We start from the raw sequence: 20692 nt of genomic DNA, 5'->3' as shown, positions 1-20692 counted from the left end.
AATGGTTTGGCTTGGAAAGGACCTTAAAGAGCATCTCATTCCAGCTCCCTGCCAGGGGCAGTGTCACCTTCCACTAAAATACCAGAGGAGGAAGGACAGTGTTTGGAAAGGCAAACAAGCAAGGCACATTAAAGGAAAAAAATTACCCAGCAGGCTGGCAAGGTTAAAAAAGCAAAAACACCGGGACACGGAAGGATAGGGAGACCTAATTAAAGAAGCCTCACCCAGAACACACCACCAGCAAAAAGCATCTGATGTGTCAGGGGCAGAGATGCTGCGTGCCCCATGCCGTGTCACTGCACACCCTGCAGCCAAGGGCACAGCTCCCAACCCCCTGAGCCACTGCAGCACATTTTGCATCCTCATTTCTGGTCATTTCTGCACCAGCTGATGCCCACCTGTAGGTTTTTTATGTGCTATTACTTTAAAAACAGCTATATTAAAAGGCTCCAGCATCAGGAGCTGCCCAGAAGAGCCAGACCCCGCTGGAGCTGAGAGCTCTGAACCCATCCCCATCTCCACAGCTAAATTTGGCCCAGCTCAGGGGCAGAGCAGCTCCTGAAGGTGTCTGAACACATCTCTGAACACATCCAGCTGCCGGTGATGCACAGGAACCCACCGGAGCCAGGCAGCCTGTTCCCACCATCCCTCACACGTGCTTTTTCCTTCAAATTCCCAGCCTAAATAAGGCTTTGGGGAGGAAATTAATGAAAAGCAAAGCTGATTACAAAGAACAATACAATGACTCAATCTGTTTCTCTTACCTCGATTGTATAAAGCTTTTACATTTATGAAGGTTTCTCTCGGCACACAATGCCTCAGCCCTCTGAGGGAAGCAGTAATGCCCCTGGAGACTTTTGAGCAAGACTGGACAAAACACCTCTGGAACAATCCCAAAGGAAGGACCAGATGATCTAACAGGTCTTTTGCATCTTTAATTCCTCACCCTTTTTTTTCTCCTCCCGTTTCAGGCAAGGGGGTTTTTTAGCTGCTGCTCATTAGATGTTAATGCGGGAGCTGCTTCTTTTCAGCCAGAGGAAAAACACCGGGGCCCTAAATGACAAGCAGATCACAGGCACGGGGGTCCTTATTCTCAGCACAGAAAATCTCTCTCTGGAAGCAAAATGAAGTGTTGATATCCTTTCCACACCAGGATGGATTGCTCCTGCCCCCACCTGACATTCCTTTGCACCTCATCCCTCTCTATCCATCCCCACATCCAGACTCTTCACCAGGGCATGGGAAGGATCTCCAAAGTTGTTTTGCTATCCAGGGACAAAGCCCCAAAGCAACCTGAGTTTAGTCCAGCCCAGTTAAGAGCAGCCAACTCTCCTGGCTGCCCCTTTGCAGGGCATCTCCCAGGAGAAGGACACGGGATGCTCTCCCCAGCTCCTCCTCCTCCCTGCTGTTTGCTGGGCTGTTTGGATCATCTCTAGCACCACTCTCAAGGAGCTGAGCCGAGCTGCTTGTGATGAAATCCATGAGGTGAGGCAGGGGCAGGAGCCTGAGCCTCCCAGGGGACAGTCACTGAGGCTGTCACTGCCAGCACAGACCTGCAGAATCAGCTGGAAAGGACCTCCAGGACCAACCTGAGACACATCCTCACCTTGTCACCGAGATCAGAGCACCGAGTGCCATGTCCAGGCCTTCCCTGGACACCTCCAGGGATGGGGACTCCACCACCCAAGGGTGCTCAGAGATTTCTCTTTGCCCTCTTCCTTTCCCTGCTGGCTGAGGTATCACACATTTCCCCCTCAAACATGACATTTCCCCACAAAGTTCAGGTTATCGGGGTGCGCAGTAGCCTATTTCCCTAAAATTCGGGAGTTCAGACTGCCTGACCTCTGTAAGAAACTTGTAAAACCCATTTCGAAGACGTTAGCACCCACTTCTCCTGAAGACCCCCAGCCACGGAGCTGTTTGCAGACACCAGCACCCATTTTTCCAGTCGGAGCACATCCATACTGCGAGGACCAAGAACGGACGGGGAGTCTCAAATCACAGTGACCCCGGCTCCAGCCCCAGCTCCTAAGCCCAGGCATGACAGGAACAAAAGCCACTGCTAAGAGACACATTTACGACCCTCCGAGAGGGAGCCCGCTGACAGCTTAACGAGCTTTTTGTTTTTCAAGTAGTGGTTTTTCTATTTACGACCTGAAAGGGAAAGATGCGAGGCAGGGACGATCGGGGGCTATCTGCTCCTTCTGCTCCTGACCCGATGCCGTCCAGCCCACACCCAAGCCATTCCGGAAAGCCATAAAAAACGATTGCATTGCAGCTTTTCCCCTCCTCTCCTGCATTCTCTCTCCCCTCCACTAAAACCAAGAAGCACCTTTTTTTTTTTTTTTTTTTTTTTTTTTTTTGGCGGTGCTCGCTTCTTGGTAATGTTCACCCCAAGGAAAAGCATCAAATATTAATGCAGGAAGCTTCAGAGAGATCACAGCAGAAAACAGAGGCCCCATATGTTGTGGAGGATCCCAGTGGATGCAAGATCCCACCAATTCTTCCCCAAGGCCTGGCTCTTTAATGCCTGGGAAGGAAGGAGGAGGCCAGAAGCTGGGTTTTTACGAGCACGAGGGATCACATTCCTGGGATATCAGCCCAGAGTTACACTTAGAGGAGAAAAAAAAAAACGAAGGGAAAAAAAAAAATCCAACCCCCACCACCCTTCCCAGGATGCTGCACTGTTATTTATAAGTTTAACAGTGAAAAGAGAGGGCAAAACTGGTAGGTTTTGTTGGTTTTTGTTGGGTTTTTTTTATCCCCAGCATTAGCACAGCAGAGAAATGCCTTTGGGCTGCAAGAGCATTCCAGCCACCAGCAGGAAGATAAGGCTCTTCCTTCTGCCTCCAGATTCCTTGGCAGAGAGGAGACACATGGGGTTTAATTGCACACAGCGATGCCACAGCCCTGACAGGGACACGATAAGAGCTTGTTGTCCCACGGAGGGCTCACCCAGCTGATAAAGCCCCTGAGCTCCCAAAACCCAGGAGGGGAATGCAGGTGGTGCTGGACATGCACATCACACCTTCCAGGGGAGGAAAGCACCCCTGAGAGTGTGGTGGTCACATCTTTGTGCCCAAATGCTGGGACCTGATGATCTCTGGTGGCGTTTCCAACCTGTGTCCAGCTCTGGGGCTTCCAGGAGGACACTGAAATGCTGGAGTGAGTCCAAAGGAGGCCCCAGAGCTGCTCCCAGGGCTGGAGAGCCTCTGCATGGAGCCAGGCTGGGGTGTTCACCTGGAGGGGGCTCCAGAACCCCTTCCAGTGTCTAAAGAGGCTCCAGGAGAGCTGGAGAGGGACTGGGGACAAGGGATGGAGGGACAGGACACAGGGAATGGCTTCACTGCCAGAGGGCAGGGTCAGACGGGATATTAGGGAGAAATGCTTCCCTGTAGGGTGGGCAGGCCCTGGCACAGGGTGCCCAGAGCAGCTGTGGCTGCCCCTGGATCCCTGGAAGTGCCCAAGGCCAGGTTGGACATTGGGGCTTGGAGCAGCTTGGGGTAAGGGAAGGTGTCCCTGCCTGTGGCCTTTCAGCTTTCAGATCCTTTCCAAACCACTCAGTGATTCCCTGAGCCCAGCTTGCCGAGCTTGGGACATCATTCCCTCATCCCCCTCCATCCCCAGCAGCGCCAGACGCACAGGTCAAAAAAAACCTAAAAAAAAAACCTAAAAAAAAAAAAAAAAAAAAAATAGGAGGAAGGAAAATAAAGCCAAAAGCCTTTAAAGTGGGCCCGAGCCCGAGCGCAGCCCCCTCCCCGCTCCCCTTCCCCACTTATCGCTGCCCGGGGCTCTGCCCGGCGCCTGCCGATAATCAGGGAGCGCATTGAAAGCCCGGCGCCAGACTGGATCCTTATCTCCTCCCGAGCAGGAATGCGGGCTGGGGGCTGCCCCTGCAGCCCGGGAGGAGGAGGAGGGGAGGAAGAGCCCCCTGCCATGCGGGGCTGGGAGCCCGAGGGGTGGCAGGGCTCGGTGCCCAGCCCCGGCTCCCGGCACGGCCCCGGGCTCGGATGCACCCCCCGCCTTGCGCAAAGCGCTGCAATTATCCCCGGGGATAATCACCGTGCCTCATTTCCCCACAAAGGCAAGGACTGGGTGCTGGGAATGCCCGGGGCAGGAGCCAGGCGACAGCGGGACAGCCGCTGTCCCAGCGGGGCTGGCAGCCCTCCATCCCGAAAAGACGCAGGATGCAAAGATGCTCTCATCGCTGAGAGCCATTCCCAAAACAGAGGGCTCAGCATGGGGACCCTCCCCCGTGGGAGGAGGAGGAGGAGGATGGGACCCCAGAGCCTTCCTCCCTGGCTCGGAGCTCATCTCCATCCCCGACAGGACCGACAGGAACTTCCAGCCGGGAGAAGGAGAGGAGGCGAGCGCCAAGGTGGGACAGGAGCCACGGCTCCAGCCTGGCGCTGCCCCCCGGCTCCAGGGCTGGATGCTAACACCCAAAAAACCTCATCTTCACAGTCAGGAGCACAGAACTTGGCCCTCGCTGGCTGGAAAGCATCATCCACGGTGAATCCGTGGCTATGAGGACAGCAGCCCCCAGCTTCATCCCTGCCAGGGAGGACTGTGGATGCCGTCAGAACCCCAGGGAATTCGCAGCCAATTAAGGGGGTATTTCTAAAAAAAATCATAATAAGGGGCTAATGAAGTTTAGAAGCTGCCGACAGCAGCCATATGCCTCAAATATGCTGGGTACAGTCGGTGCCTAGGTAATGCAACTGCAGGTATCAGCTCGTCTAATTAGCTACCAGAAGAAAGTCTAATTTAAAACAAAGCTCTTATTTTATTTATTTGCTGACAGCAGCAGAGCAATTCCCTCCAGCATGAAGTGAAAGCAAACACACTGCCCTCAAAATAAACCACCACGGGCTTTTTAATTTTATCCTCCAACAAGTGTTCCCTGGTTAGTCTTTGGCGAGGGAGGGGCGAGAAAAAAAACCCAAATAACAACAACAAAAACCCAACCTGCACTTCCATTAGCATTACAGAGGGACTTGCAAAGACAGCTTCCCACTTGTCACCTCCCTGCCACTGGAGCTGCTCTGCTGTGCATGGAAAAGCTGCCTTGAATAAAATACCCCCGAGGAAATGTGTCCTCCCCTCTCCTGCCATCACCCTGAGATGCCCAGGTTGGTGTCTGGCTCCAGACCACTGCTGAGAGGTGTAAATCACCCCCACAAGCCAAGACTCCTGATCCTTCCCCTCCCTCCCCTTCCTTCACCTCCGGATGCATCCAGCAGCAAATGTGGGGAGGGGAAAGGGAAATCCTAGAAGCGTGGAGAGAGTGCAGAGCCGCTGTGATTTTATTTAGTATCTTTATTTATTGAAGTGCTCTAAATAGATATGGATTGACTCTCCCAGCTCTGAAAGAAGAGCTGCAGGCAGCTCCTGGATTAATGCACATGAGGCTACTTCCATGGATGCTCAGCATCCCATACTCCTGCTGTCTCCCAAACTCCACCTGGGGCCTCTGCATCCCCCTCCTCTTGTAAAGCACAACGCCCTGGTGCCTCCACTGCTCCACATCCACGCAAAACCCTCCTCACCACCACCCTCAACCACCTCCACATCCAAAACTGAGCCTCCAGCTCCACCACCCAGCCAGCCAAACCCTCCACCTTGCCGCCTTCCTCACACAATCCAAGCAATCAGGGATTCATTCTTTCCTGAGAGCCAACCATTTACGGATTGATGAAAGCAGGAAGGGGCACTGCAAGCCTTTATGGACAACACTGGCTGGGCCCTGTGCTTTTCTTGCCACTGATTAAAGTAATAATGCTCAGTTAAGGAGGAAGTAAAAAATCACACCACTTTTAGGCAGCTGGAAAGAGGAGGAAAATCTATTGCAGTGGTCCTGAATGTGGTGTTTCCCCAGGGCTTCGAGGCAGAAAACTTATCAGACACTGCTCTGATAACATATTCAGGCTGAACCATTAGTCCTGGGCACTAAAAAAGGTGCAATAAAAGGTGCCCCTCACTGCAAACTGAGTGAGGAGGGGGAAATGGGACTAAAAACTCAGAGAGGCCAAAGGCTGGGGAGCAGCAGCAGCTCTGGGGCTCTCCAGCACACACTGCTGAGGGGATGGAGCTGACAGTGGGCACCCACCTCCTGCCACACAAGTGTCCAGGGACAGCTTGTCTCCTGCACCTTTAAAGCTGCAGAGAAGTGGGGAAATCAGCATCCACAGCACCACGAGGCTGGTGAAAGATTTCCCCAGGGCCAGCATCCCCAATCATCCTCCACAATGTATTTTCTCATTCTGGCCTCATTTGGCTCCCCTGCTACAGCTCCAGTCCCAATCTTACAACACCTTTCCCTGCACAAACACAGCTCCTTTTCTTCCCTGTAACTCCAAACCAGCCCTTTGTCCCGGGCACAAAGAGCTGTGAGGTTTTTGCTGTGGGTTTCTCTCTGCACTGCTTTCCCATCCAGCAGCTTCTTTAGGAATGCCAGAGCACCAAGCAAGCCAGCCGTGACCTGTAGCTGCTTTAAAAAAATTATTTCCATGCCTCCTGCAACGATGGAGATGACAACACAGCCTCAGAGGGGTCCCCTTCCCCCTTAGCAATCACCTGCTCTCCCCTCACCCCTGAAATCCCATAGAGGAGATCCCATAGAGAGCACCTAAACTGGGGAAGCCAAGCAACTCAAAATAAGCAGGAAACACCTCCCATCCTGCTTCCAAACCACCTTAAAACGGTCAAGTTGGTTATTCTTGAGGGGAAAAAAAAATAAATCCATGTTTTTGACGCTTTAGCCGCCCTCATACGTGGATGGGAAGCTCGTGGCAAGCAGAAACCACACAGCTGCTTTTGTAAGTTCCTAATGCTCAGCCTTCCAAGCACACCCCAGGCTCCAGCCAAACTAGGGCTGGTGACCCAAAAACCAACAGCCCACCAGCTCCACCGCTGTCCCTGCAGATGCTGAAGGCCACCACCTTCCCCCAGAGGTGGCCACAGACAAGGTCCACCCACAGCATCATCCAGCCCAAGCTATTGCTTCCTCCCTGCTTCCCTCCCTCCCTCCCTTCAAGGCTGCTTTTCCAGGCAAAACAAGGATGGGAATTCCTCAGGCAGCATGTGACATGACCACCAGAAGGAGGGCACTGCATTACTGGGGCTAAAACTGGATCCTGGTTTCTATTGTCTATTCTTTTGTAGTGATGGGAAGAAAAGAGCTGCTTGCTCTGTAATCAGGCCTCTTCTGACTGCTTCCCTGCTTTTAGGGCCAACCAGGATAATGCAAAGTTGCTTTCATGTGGCAAGAGAAGCTTATAAACAACACCATTACGCCGCTGCACCGCCGAAATTAAAGCCCTGCTCCGAGCCTCAGTCCCTCCCACAGGCAGCCTGCTTTGCCTGGGATTGCATTTCTGCTCCCAGAGCCTGCAGTACAGGGAAAGCACTGAATCTGATCCTGGATTCCATGTCTCCCAAAATGATGTCCATTGCCTATCTCCGAAAAGAAGAGCAATTCCTTCTAGCTTTTGCTAATGTGCTCTCAGCAAACTCTCTTGTTTTCCCTCAGAGCACCATCCACCCTAGAAAGTCTTCACTGGTGCATCTTCACTGCTTTGTTGTATTTTTTGGTCCACAGTGATGGAGATTTATCCAGCCTCACACCCCATCAAAATTCACATTCTGAGCTCACCCATACACATCGAGCCTAAAACCTCCAGAGTGGATTCAGTCAGCCAGAAATGATCTCAGCTGTGAAACATCACAAGGGGCAGTCACTTTCTCAGCAGGCTCAAAATAGAGGTTGTTTTTCTTTTTTTTAAATTAAAAGAGATGCCATCTCTTTGCATTATATGGAATAAACATCCTGGTGCTGGAAGAAAGCACACTTCAGCCTTCCTAGCTCCAGGTTCTCCTTGAGAACCTCTCCCAGCTTTTCCAACCCTTTCTCCTGCACTGCATTGAGAGCCTGTCCGTGCAAATAAGGTGTTTCAAAACCCAGGGGACTCTGCACAGGACAAGGACTCCTTTCCCCACCCCAGTGACCCCAGTCCTCCCTCAGGCTCAGCTCCTCTTGGATTAAAGCATCTCCTGGGCAGCTCAGTTGGGACAAACCAGTGAGGCAAGAGCCAGGCTGATGGTGGCACCAGCCAAGGGACAAAGAGCAGCCAGATCAATCCCTGGGGACACCCGAGCACCTGCAGCAGCAGAAACCATCTCAGTGGGAGATGCTCTTCCCCTCCACCACCTTTCCCCCTTGCTGCTCCATTTTGGGAGGGGCTGCTCCCCAAAAACACAGAGAGCCAAAGCTGCAGGATAATCTTGGCCTAGAAATCAACAATAACCCAAACTCCTCCAAATTCTGGACATCAATGGTTGACATCAACGCCCCACATCCAACATACCAAGTAATTTCTTCCAGAGCTGGAAGTTTCCCCACCTCTCCCTCCTGATCCAGGGATGCTCTTCAGCTTCCCCTAACATCTCAAACATCATTAGCAAAGGATCATTTCCTTCAAATAAAGGTCACCTGCCAACAAAAAGTGCCTTTTGCCCTGCCCTGAGAGCGGCCTTCAGCGCTTCCCTCACCTTGCCAAAGGTTTTCCCAGCATTTTCCTCAGTCCTTCATTTATTTCCAGGTGCCCCATCTCAGCAGAGCAAAGCCTGTTTTCCCATGGACCTGCTGCTCCAAATTTGGCATTTGTGCTCCCCAATAGTAGGTGGCAAGTGTTATGCTGTTGATGTTTGGGGTTTTTTGTTGTCGTTGTTTTTAGTGGGATATTAATAGATCCCTCTCACTGGCCGACCAGCCTAGATAAAAACTTTATTGCTAATTTCCTAATCAGGCAGGCACTTAATTACAAGACTTCTGAGTCAGAGGGAGCAGGATGCAGACATACAAACAGCATGGCAGCTAAGAAAAAAAAAAAAAGTCTGGATTTTTAATTTTTTTTTTTTTTTTTTTTTTTTTTTTTAGAAAACGAAGCTAAAAGAAGAACCGCCCCCAGCCCTAAACAAACAAGCACCAAAAAGAAACAAACAATCCAGCAAGCCCAGAGATAAATCTGTGGGGATTTTTTGTGTTTTAGGCACAGGAGCCCCTCTTGGGGCAGGGGCCAAGGTGGTCCCGAGGGGCTGGATGCCACGGGGGTCACAGCAGTGCCTCCCTCCCGGTGTCCCACATACAGCACCGTCCCCAGGGCTGGGAGCAGATGGCTTCCAAGCTGACAGGTTGCAAACAGCTCCGTGGAATCAGATATTGTCTCCATGCCTTTAGTTTAGGGAACAAAAGATGCCTCCCAGCTAAAAAAAAAAAAGAAGTTTGCTGGGAGACCTCGGTGCTTCTCCTGCTTTTGGGTTTATTTTTAAAAGCACTCTCACCCAGCCCAGATTGCTCAGGCCTGCCTGCACACAACTTTTTCCACTTCTCCTCTGACTTTCTGTAGCTGGAACGAGACCACAAGGAGAGCCCTGGTGCAAGGCACATCACCCTGGCTTTTCCAGTAAATTCCCTTTCTGGTACAACCTTTCTTCTTGGACTTCCTATCAAACTTGCAAACACCATGACCTCAGCATCCCTGTTGTTTATTCAGAGGAACCCCAACATCCCTGGACCCTAAACACACAGAGGACAGCAGAGCGCCAGGCAAGGCACCCAAATCATCTTTTAGGGAGGGTTTATTTCATGAAATCATCCTTCAGCAGGCCAGGCTGATCCCCCTCCCCACGCCTAGCCCAGCCAAACTGCAGGATTCCGGCTCCTCTGGCTTCCCTGCTGCTTTCAGCTCTGCAACTCGACCCTGGGCGAAACATATGGTTTGCATTCTCCCCCCCACTAAACTTTCCACAGGCTGCTTCCCCCGCCTCCCCGTGGCACACAAGCCCTCTGTGAGTGAGGAATGGTGCTGGCAGCCCTTCCCATCCCTCTGCAGGGGAAGGGGACGAGGCTGCAGTGAAACCCCTCGGTCGCGACCGCTCCGTGGGCTCTGCTGCTCCGCGCTGGATCTGCCGCGTCCCTCCCCAGCCAGGCCATAAATACTGAGGAAAACACAGCCAGCGTGTCATGGTGATGTGGAGATGGAAAAGGGAGGGGAGCAGCACAACAAGAATTCACTCTGCAAGGGCAGATTTTCCTTCCCCAGCCAGCGCGGGATCACTGGGGTGCCACATCCAACCTCATCCCCCTGCAAAAGCCAGAAACAGCATCCTGTAGGATGCAGGAATGGCAAAAGCAGTGCTCAGAGGGTGTTCAGGGTTTAGCAGCAACTTCACCTCCTCTCTTCCCCTGCCTGCGTGCAAAAATCATCTTTTATTTTCCTGTTAGGCAGTTTTCATCTGATTTTCTGCTTCATCCAGCAGCCAGGCTTTTCCCCCTCAAAATTACTACGGCAGCTTAAGCCGGTCTTTGTTGAGCCCAGAAGCCTGATCCAGTGGGAAGCAGCAAGTGGGATTCTTATGGAGCATTACTCTGCCTTCCCAAAGAGCCAGGCATCACCCTGGAGTCAAAAAACCCACCAGGGCCCTCCTACCCCCTTCCTCCTCCCAGTGTCCTCAGCTGCACTGGAGAGGAGCCCTGAGGAGCCTGGGGGGGCTGGATGGACAGAGGGACAGAGGGACAGAGGGACGGACGGATGGATGGATGGATGGATGCCCCTGGCCAAAGCAGCAGTGGCTGTGATGGAAACCAGAAGCCTTGTGGTCTGTGAGCCTTCCCAAGGCATGCCGAGCATTGCTGCGTGTCCCACACCATGTCCCAGCCAAAAAAAAGCCCCAAACCCTCTGAATTGGTGCATTTTCAGCAGCACAGGACCAGCAAGCCCGACAGCTTCTTGGAGCCAAGCACAGCACGGATTCCTCTTAGCAGGTATTACAAACCACACTTCCAAAATAAAATAAAATTAAATTAAAAAAAATCATCTATTTGTGACCTGATTGGTGTTGCTCAAGGTTTTAGCTGAGCAGAGGAGGCCTTGCAGTAACCTGTGGCTTCCCCCACTCCTCACCCCTCAGGATCCTCCCCGGTCGGCTGCGACCCCCTGGGCAAAGCCGGCGCGTGGGTTTTTCCATCCCCGGCAGGACCGGCCCCAACACGCCCCAGACTCCCGGGGTTTTGCCATAAACTACAAAGGATCCTGCCCAATTCGCCCCAGTTTGCATAACCAGTTTATCCCAAGCATTTGTTTTAAAAGCTCAGCTCTGGTTAGTCACTGTTCAGCCCAAGCAAAACCCAGCCCTCTTCCTGGCTTTTTGGATCTTGCTTTTCCAGCTTTGGGCACGGCCAGCGTTTTTATCTTGGTGTATAAATTTTAGAAACATGAAATATGTGCCTTGATGCCTTGTTTTATATATATACACACATATCTAAGGTATATATTTTATGTATATCAGGCCATCCAAAGGATCCACAAGCCAGGACAGGGATTAGCCACAAGGCTGTCAGTCCTGAAATCCAAACCGAGTCATTCACCAGTAGCAAACCATTAAACATAGACACACATGGGGGGAAAAAAAAATCAGGGAATGAAAAGGGGGAGGGAAACAGTTTTACAGCCTTTGGCAGCCCACAGCCCACTTCATCACACTCAGGATCCCAGTCACCCGAGCAGCTCCACAGCCAAATCCCCTCTCCTGTAACAAATCCCGTTAGTGCCGACGCCGGAGTGCTGAAGGAGGCACTCGCAAGGCTCTCGCTGCAGAAAAGCAGCCAAAATGATGTGCTAGGGGAATCAGGCACCCTGCAGGAAAGCCTGCTTCCACAACTGAGTCAGCATCTCCTCCTCCAGCCTGGGGGAGGACAGCAGGAGCTGCAGGCCTGGGGGATGGACCTGGCAGGGGAGCCCCAAACACCAGGGGCACAAACTCCTCTCCTTTCCAGCCCAGGGTGGCCCCAGCAGTGACACTGAATGCTTGTCCCCAAAACACAGACCAGTGGAACTCACAGGAGCAGCCATGGGATGCCACAGCCCCAGCGAGGAGCTGGGAGCAGCTCAATCCCAGCCTAACTCAGATTTCCAGCAATGCCTGACCCACCCTGTGACGATGCCCCCCAGCCAGGGCCCAGAAGAGCCAGGACATTTCAGCTTCTCCAAGATAAAACCCTTCCATGCACCCCATCTCCAGCACAGTGACCCAGACCGCTGATTACTTTTAATTGCTGTGTAACTGGACTCTGGGAGCCATGCTTGCATTTTAAGCCTGTCTCTACATTTCACATCTGTCAAAGGGGGAAAGAAAAATCTCCAAAAGTAATATTCCAGTGCAGGAACAGCACAGAAACTGCTGTGGCAGCGGGGAGGCACAGGCTGCACCCCCAGCCTGTTTGGGATAAACAGGGGTGGAGGGAGGTGCTGGGAGCCCACAGTGGCCATCCCAAAGTGGCCCCAGGGTAGCCCAGGGACAGCCAGCAGGGCCACATTGCAGCTCCACCCTCCTGACCAGCACTAATGACTACCTTGGCTTGCAGGGCCCTGCAAAGCCCTCAGAGATGCCCCTCCAGGTGAGGGTGGGGACGCTTGTTCGGCTTCCACGCATGAAAAGCAAGCAGCAGACCGCATTTTTTTTTTTTTCGGTTGTTTTAAATAGCAACCACTTTCTGGCTGCTGGAAAACACCCTCCCTTCTGTTCTCCAAGCCAACCCAAACAGATGGAGCCAATAAGGTGGCTGGGTGATGGCGTGGGATGGTGATCAGGGGAGAGCAGCTCCCAGACCACGAGAGGGGAACCAGACCCCCTGAGGATGGCAGGGAGGCAGAACCCACCAACCCAGCAGAAGAACTGTGGTTCATCCATGTCTGTAAAACCCTCCCAAGTGCTGGTATGAATGGTGAAAGTTAAAAAACATCTCCAGGATCACTGAGAGTCCAACCTTTGAGCAAAGCCTCTGTTGGCCGTAGGATTGTCCTCCATCCCAACTTCTCCCAGCCCTCCAACGAGCAGTCAGGAGGAATTGCAGCTTCCTGGACATCCTGCGAGTCCACTGGAGGGTCAGTGAAACAAAATGTTCACCTGAATGCCTTCAGCCACTGCGGTGGATGGCCTCAGGTGTGGCCCAAACCTCACAGCCTAGAAAGCAGTGAGGACAGGACGCTGCATCCCAGGCGTGTCCCTTCTCCTGCTTAAATCTGTCCCGAGGAATTTCTGGGCTCTGCCACCTCCTGCCTAAGGAAAACTCCCACGCTGTGCAGCACAGCACAACCCTTTAATAGCCTCCCTCCTCCACAAACCACCTAGCTGGGAAGCCTGGATTTGGCTGGAAACACCCCATCCCTCCGTCCTGTCACAGCCCCAGAGGTGCAGCTACGCCCAGGAGCCCCCACAAAGTTGGGCAGCCCAAATTGCTCCTCGTTTGAGTGGTGGAAGGGACCTGCAGAGGCATTTAAATGCTGCTGGTGTGGCGATAAGGGGGCAGGCAGGGGTCACTTCCATGCCAGTGGCAGCTCCCAGGAGCTGCACAAAAGGAAAGACTCACAAAGCAACAGGCAGCACAAAGTCTGGGTGCAGAAAACCTTGCTCACCCCTCACCTGCCATCATTTGAGAGGCACCACGACAGCTCCAACAGGGAGGGATGCCTGGCAGGGAGGAGCATTATCCAGGAAGGAGCACTCCCCATTTCCCATGCTGCACTCAAACCCTCTCACCCGTGTTTTACCTGCACCACCTTCGGTTCAACACCTCCAGCTTTGCTGACACTCATCCCAAGCACCCAAAAATGATGCCACATGCAGTAACATCAGTCCCAAGAGAATTTCTCCACCTCTGTGGAAGCTTTTTTTCACTCCCCACACCTCTTGCTAGCATTCTACACTATCCACAGCACCATTCCCCCTGAGCCCCCAAGCCCACCCATGGCACTGGGATGTCTCTCCTCTCCTCTCAAGAGGGAGGCAGATGGATCCAGCACTCGTTAAACATCTCAAAATGGGATTTTCCACGCTCTTTCAAAGGAAGACAATCCCTCAGCTTTCACAGCCTTGTGAAGGAGGGGCAGCAAAGGTTATTCATAGGGTCCTCATGGGAACCACACAGGGACCCCCCTGAAGCTGGAGAGATGCTGGGGTCTGACTTTTGTGTCTGGCTCCACCGACTGTGCCCTCAGCCCTGGGTATTCCAGATGGGAAGGGGTCACCTCTGGTACAAGCCAGCCCTTCTCCTTCTCCTTTGGCACTCCCATAAGGTGTGGGAATAAACTAGGCAGAGAATATTGTGGGGCCAAGGGAGAGCCCCACAAAAATGCTCCCCAAATCCACAGGGTCTCCTTCCTTTTCTTTGCTTCCCTGGAGAAAGAGACACCCCAGGCTTTGAATTTCAGGAGAGAAAAGCCCTGCTCACTTTTCTCCTTGTATAACCAGGTATATTATTACTCCTAAGAAATAATATAAGTAATAAGTGTCTCAACTGGTGCCCTTCACCGCCCAGGGTACAAAAAACGACAACAAACAACACAACACAGCAGCACTCCCTTAAACTTACACAGTAAGCAGAGCCAAAGGGGAAAAAAAGAGCTCAAAACCACTTGATTTTTAAATGCTGGGGGAGTATGTCAGCCACATCCACCCAGACCAAGCTATGCATGGCAGACAGTGGGATGCAGCTCTGGTTTATGTTTCACTTGGATAAATTCAAGTGCTGCGCTCACAGTCCAATTTTGGGACTCCAGTGCCACTGCCATGCCCATGCTCATACCCCACGTGGCTTCACAGCCATTCCCAAGGCTGGTAATTCCTCCTCCCTGCAGCAAGCAATTAGCTGAAAAGGGGATGTTTGCAGCACCTAAACAAGTGAGAGTTTGGCCATCAATCCCAAGAAGAGAGGGGCTGAAACAGGAGGAGAGCAAACACCAAGGGCTCCAAGGATGCTCCAGCCAGGCAGGCAAGGGAAGGGGCCCAGCAAAGCCCATGGAAAGGTGGGAAGAAGGTGGGAATAAACTGGGAACAGCCTCCCCAGGAGTGGAACAAGCCACCCAAGGCAGGAGGGAGCAGAGGAGACCCGAGCAGGGCCGGGCTGCAGCAGGGAGGGACTCGCAGGAGATTAAAGGCAGAGTGCAGGACACGCTGGAGCAAGCCCCGTGCTAAATAATTCCTGCTTCCCTTCCCTTTCCTCGTTTTCCAGCCTGGTTTCACCCAGCCTTTCCCAGCCTGGCTGGTGTTTGATCTCAGACCTTTACCGTGCTGAGCCCAATAAAAATAAAAAAAAAACAACAAATGGGGGATTGAGCCCCTTAAAAAAAAAAAAAAAAAAGGCAATAGGAGAGGGCTGGAAAAAAAATCCCCTAAAAATCCAAGCTCAGCAAACATGTGGCTGCTACCAGCCCAGGCCAGCGGTTTGGGATGGGGAACGGGCTCCGGAGGAGGAGGAGACAGCAGCTCTTCCCCTCGCTGAGGAGCAGGTCTGGGGCTGCCAGCCCAGCGCATTCCTGTGCCGTGAGTCAGGCCTCCGAAAAACCAGGAGGCTTCAAAAATAATACTCGGTGCAGCAGCCTTTGGGATGCTTTGCTTTGCCTCCTGGCTCTCCCTCGTCCAGGAGCTTTGCTCGCCATCGGGAGCAGAGCTGCTTGATCCCAAATCCCAGCTGGGACCCTGCAAACAGCATCACCCTCCGCGCAGGGAGCCCAGCAGCACAGCCACACTCCGGAGCTGGGAAATCCCAGCCAAGCCTGCAGGGCTCTGGGGACAGGCAGAGGGAGATTTTGGGAGCGTGCTGCATCCAGCACCGAGGGGACAGGATGTGAAAGCAGACATCAGAGCCTTTCCTGCCTCTCACAAGCCATTCCAGCCCCACTGCATCCCATGCAGGATTGTCTCCGGTGCTCCAGGCTGATGTGAGGAGAGGCATCACTCAGAAGCTGCTCCTGGGACACCACACAGGCTCTGCTTTTGGGAGACACGGCTCACACAACACTTCCATAAGGTGCTGAGCTTTGGCAGAGCCAGGGAAGGATGACCCAGGCTCCCTCCAGCCCAGGGCGGACAGGAGGGAGTCACAGACTGCTTTGGGTTCCTCTCATTCCAGCCCCCCTGGCACGGGCAGGGACACAGGGACACCTTCCACTGGAGCAGGACTCCATCCAGCCCAGCCTGGAGCACTTCAGGAGGAATAAACCTCCTCCAGGGCAGCACCACGGATCCCCTGCCCGGAGCCCAGCGTCCCGAGGGCCAGGGCTGTGTCAGCTCGGAGCCACCGCGCTCTGACTCACAGGCAGGGGTGGCTTGCACAATACAACTGATTACAGCGAATTACGGCTTTGCAGAGTGTGGAAAACCAAAATTGGAGCCAGTGGGCCTTCAAAAGGCATGGAGGAGCTGATGGCAGCTCAGGCAGCCCTGTTAATGCCCCCTTCCCACGGTGGGACGGCAGGAGGGGGCAGAGGCAATGGGTGATGATTTATCTCCCTCCCCCCAACCCCCCCACCTCGCTCCAGCAAATGTTTCCACTCGCATTAGCATGGCTAAAGCCGGGAAGATATAAATGAATAGGAAACAGCAGGAACCTGCGGCTTTATGGCACCAACATCTGCTGTAATGAACTCCTCAGACTCCACACAGCCCCTGCCACCCTCACCTCACAGCATTCCCAGCCTGGCACTGCCCTGCCAGCCTGGCTTTGCCCAGCAAAGCCCAGCTCAGGGCTCTCCCCAAACCCCACAGGGCTGCCAGGATGATCCCACCGCCACAAACACGCTGGGAGCTAAAAAAAACAAGAACGTGGGATGCCACTGCTAGAAATGGAAGGAAAACAGAGCCCCTCACAGCACCTTGGCTCACTCAACTGACCCAAAACACAGATCTGTTGTTTGTATGTTTTATATATTTTATATCTAGAATTCCTGTTTGACTAGGACAGGGATGGAAAGGGAACCAGCACCAAAGGGACCGCACAGAGATGACGGACACAGCTGAACCCTCCAAGCTCCTTACAGGGTCAGCTCTTGGTTTCTAAGCACAGAAAATGCAAGCTGGATTTCCTCCCTGCCCCCCACATCTGCCATTTCCAAGCGATTCTGCCCTCTCTAAAGTACTGTTTCACAATTTCTCTCCTTTTTTGTTGTTGTTGTTGTGCCAGTGTTTCGCTCTGCTGCTAAGAGAGAGAGGGCTCCTCCACAATGAAGCAGCTGAGGGAGAAGGAGATAAAAAACCCTCGAGGAGATCCTTCCACATACCCCTGTCCTCAAGCCTCCACTTCCAAAGGGCAGGATTTGACAGGCAACAGGTCCTGGAGCATCTCTTCCCCAGCCATCTGCTCACGATGGCAGCAGCAGGCAGGCAGCCTCCTGCCACCCATGATGTCCTCATGCTGCTGGGGGAGAGCAGCGCTGCTATCCCCCCTCCCTCCCTCTGTGTCCCTGGGTGTTTTCCTGCTGCTGGTAGGGCAGAAGGATGGAGGGATGTTCATAAACACCTTTGTGTTTATGAACACCCTCTGGATTTCAGTGCAGAAAGACCCTCAAGCAAGCTCCAAATCCTCACTCCAAATTGTTTTCCTGCCCAGAGGACCACACTCAGGAGCAGGATGAAGCCTGGGGAGCCCCAGGCTCAGGGGGGTCCTGGGGATGTATGAGCGGACCAAATGCTTTCTGGGTTTCAAACCCCCACCCAAAACAACACTTTCTACCCCCACACTGCAAAACCCAACACAAACAGCGTGTACACTCTTTGTTATGAAAAGAGAAAATTGGGTTTTGGGTGATGCCTCTCCCTAAAAGCCAGGCGAGGATGGGGAAGGCAGTGGATGATCACCCATCTCAGCTCCCTCCTCTGCATCATCACATGCCACCTCTGCACAGCTCTCCTGGAGAAACACTAATTATAGCTCTCCAGCTAAAAACTTTATTATACACACACACATACATATGCCAGATTAGCAGCGTGCCTTCAGAGAGCTCCCCGGACTCCAACTGAGCTAGGTGGGTCAGGTTTAACTTGTTTTTTCCCTTCTTCATTCCCTCCCTCCTGCCCAATTTTATTTCAACCCCTGCACGAACTTGGGTGCACACAAAAATAAGAGCCAGGCACCAACACATCCCCCCCAACTTCCCTCAGCATCCACGGAAAGCTTGGCTAAACCTTAACCCACAGCAGCCTGGCTAATCCAGCCTGGCTAATCCAGCCTTCCCAAAGCCAATCCTCGCTGCCAGCTCTCAAACCTATCCCTTCCCAGGAAAGGAAGAGTTTCTTGTGGCTGGAGGACGCTGCTGCAGCACCGTCCAGGCCCCTGGAGAAGTCAATAGTGCCGTTCCTGTTTCCCATTTGCCGAAATACACTGGATCTTTGTGCGGCGGAGGCGGAAAAAATATTAATCTAATTAGACTCCCTCCCTAAAAATTCCTCGTCACCTTAATTACTCTTCAGAAAAGAAGGCTTGGTTCATTTTCCTAGAAAATCAGCTCGTCAGGAGACGCTTTCAACTCCTTTAACAAGACAGATCTGTGCTTCGAGACGCGTCCTCCAACCCTCAGAGCTGCGGGGAGAGAGCGAGATCCCGGATTCCCGGCGGGATGACGACCTTGCCCGACTCGATTACGGGCTCTCCCAGCCTCCAAAAAGCCACCAAACTTCCTAGGGCTCCCCTTCCGAGCTCTACACTCGAGCACACCTTTTTTTACAGCCCGGAGACGGAGCACGGGCAGCTTTGCTTTGCCGCCGCCGGAGGATGACAAAGGACAAAGTCCCAAGGATGTGCATGAGTTGCGGGGTGGGAATGCACAGAGGAAAGGCTCAGTTTGATCACAGGAGTCCTAACGAGAGAGGGCAGCAGGAGAGATGCGCCTCTGCTTCTCGTCTGTGGCAGGGATTACGAACGGAAGGGCTGGATTTAAGCGCATCTCAATCACAAGATTTGGCTGCGCACAGGAAACTTTGAACAGCCGTAAGGAAAAAAAAAAAAATAGACCACTCGGCTGCCCGGCCATGAATCGCTCAGCATATAAAAACGCAGATTTAATAATAATAATTAAAAATAAAAATAAATCCAGGCTGAATAGTTACTTATTTGACCCGCCGGGGAATCACAACCGGCGCTACTACAAACAGGGCTGGGTTTGTTTTGCTTTTGCCAAGAAAAATAAATATATCTATATATACAGAGAGAGATATAAGGAAGCGGCACGGCGAGGCGGGCAGGGAGCGGCGCTGGCAGCTCGCATCCCCCGGAGCATCCCCCCTGGAGCGGGGAGCTCTGCCAGCCCCTATCCCTGCGGAGCATCCCCCCTGGAGAGGAGACCTCTGCCAGCCTGTATCCCCCCGGAGCGGGGAGCTCTGCCAGCCCGTATCCCTGCGGAGCATCCCCCCGGAGCGGGAAGCTCTGCCAGCTCCTATCCCCCCTGGAGAGGGGAGCTCTGCCAGCCCCTATGCCCCCTGGAGAGGGGAGCTCTGCCAGCCCCTATTCCCCCGGAGCATCCCCCCCGGAGCATGGAGCTCTGCCAGCCCCCACGCACCCAGAACATCACCCCCCCGAACCGGAGCATCCCCGGAGGGCGCTGCCAGCCCGCATCCCCCTCCCGGGGATCCAGCGAGCATCATCATCCTCCCCGGAGCATCCCCCCGCAACGCGCGGAGTGCGCGCAGCTCCCCCCCACCAACCCCCCAACCTTTATATCAAAGAAAGAATTAAAAAATCCCCACCAACTCGGCGTCCCAACCGCGGTGAACTTTTTTCGGGGGGATGCCGCCCACCCCAAAAACTTGTGCCCCCCCCTTACCTGCGGCGGCCAGCGCCCGGCGGAGCAGCAGCGCGGGGAGGAAGAGGAGGAGGACGAGGAGGGAGGGCGGCGGCATGGCGGCGGCAGCGGGATCGGAGCGGGACCGGGAGCGGAGCGCTGCCCGCCCGCCTCGCCACACTGCCGGGCTGCCCGGCGCCGGGCGGGGCGGGCCGGGGCGGAGCCGGGGCGGGATCTGCCGGGAGCAGCGCCCGGGCTCAGCCGCGCCCCGCCCGGGATGCGCTGGTCCAGCCCAGCCCAGCCCAGCCCAGCCCTGCCGGGGGATGCGCAGGGGGGACCCCGCTCTGCAGTGGGGCCGGCGGGCAGCAGGGGGAGCCGCGCAACGCCAGCGGAGCGGGGCCCCCCCAAAATCCCCGGGGGAATTCTGTAAGGAGTGAGAGCAGAGTCCTGCCGGGCTCCTGGCACGGCATCACGAAGGGATCGCCTCCTTCCGCCAGAGCGGGACGCTCCAAGCCCTGTCCAGCCTAACCTTGGACACTTCCAGGGATCCGGGGGCAGCCACAGCTTCTCTGGACATCCTGTGCCATTGCCTCACCATCCTCACAGGGAAGAATTCCTTCATAATATCCCCATCCCTGTTTCACTTTGAAGCCATTCCCCCTTATCCTATCACCACATGCTCTTTTAAAAACTCTCACTCCATCTTCCTTGTACTCCCCTCCCCCCTCCCCCCAAAAAGGGGTGTTAAAATCCAGTGTTTTATGTATGTATTTTACTTGCAGTAGCATAAAAATAACAGATGCAGACGCACACAAATAGTAAAAGATAAAATTCACACACTCAGGGATGTATCCTGCAACTGCTGCTTGATATGTGGCCTCTTGGTTTTAAAGGGGGCTAATAAAAAGGATGGAGAGTGGCTTTTTACTGGGGCAGATAGTACAAGGAGAGGGGGAACGGCTTTCAGCTGAAAGAGGAGAGATACAGAGGAGATGTTAGGAGGAATTTTTTCCCTGTGAGGGTGTGCAGAGGAGCTGTGGCTGATCCATCCCCGGCAATATTCAAGGCCAGGCTGGATG

The 20692-nt window shown here is 53.6% G+C and overlaps 1 protein-coding gene across 2 annotated transcripts in view; it reads right to left on the bottom strand.

Moving 5' to 3' along the window:
* UNC5B (unc-5 netrin receptor B) overlaps window positions 1–19790 on the bottom strand; it is a 50339-nt gene extending 30549 nt beyond the window's left edge. For both annotated transcript variants that reach the window (XM_033066567.2, XM_033066568.2), the window contains exon 1: window positions 19656–19790. In XM_033066567.2, coding sequence (XP_032922458.1) covers window positions 19656–19731 — 76 coding nt within the window. In that variant the 5' untranslated portion in view covers window positions 19732–19790. The remainder of the gene's footprint in view (window positions 1–19655) is intronic.
* Between the last annotated feature and the right edge of the window lie 902 nt (window positions 19791–20692).

This window comes from Catharus ustulatus, chromosome 8, assembly GCF_009819885.2.
Source record: "Catharus ustulatus isolate bCatUst1 chromosome 8, bCatUst1.pri.v2, whole genome shotgun sequence".
Taxonomy (NCBI): Eukaryota; Metazoa; Chordata; class Aves; order Passeriformes; family Turdidae; genus Catharus; species Catharus ustulatus.
Note: the sequence above shows the minus strand (reverse complement) of the source record. Positions and strands in the feature narration are given on the sequence as shown.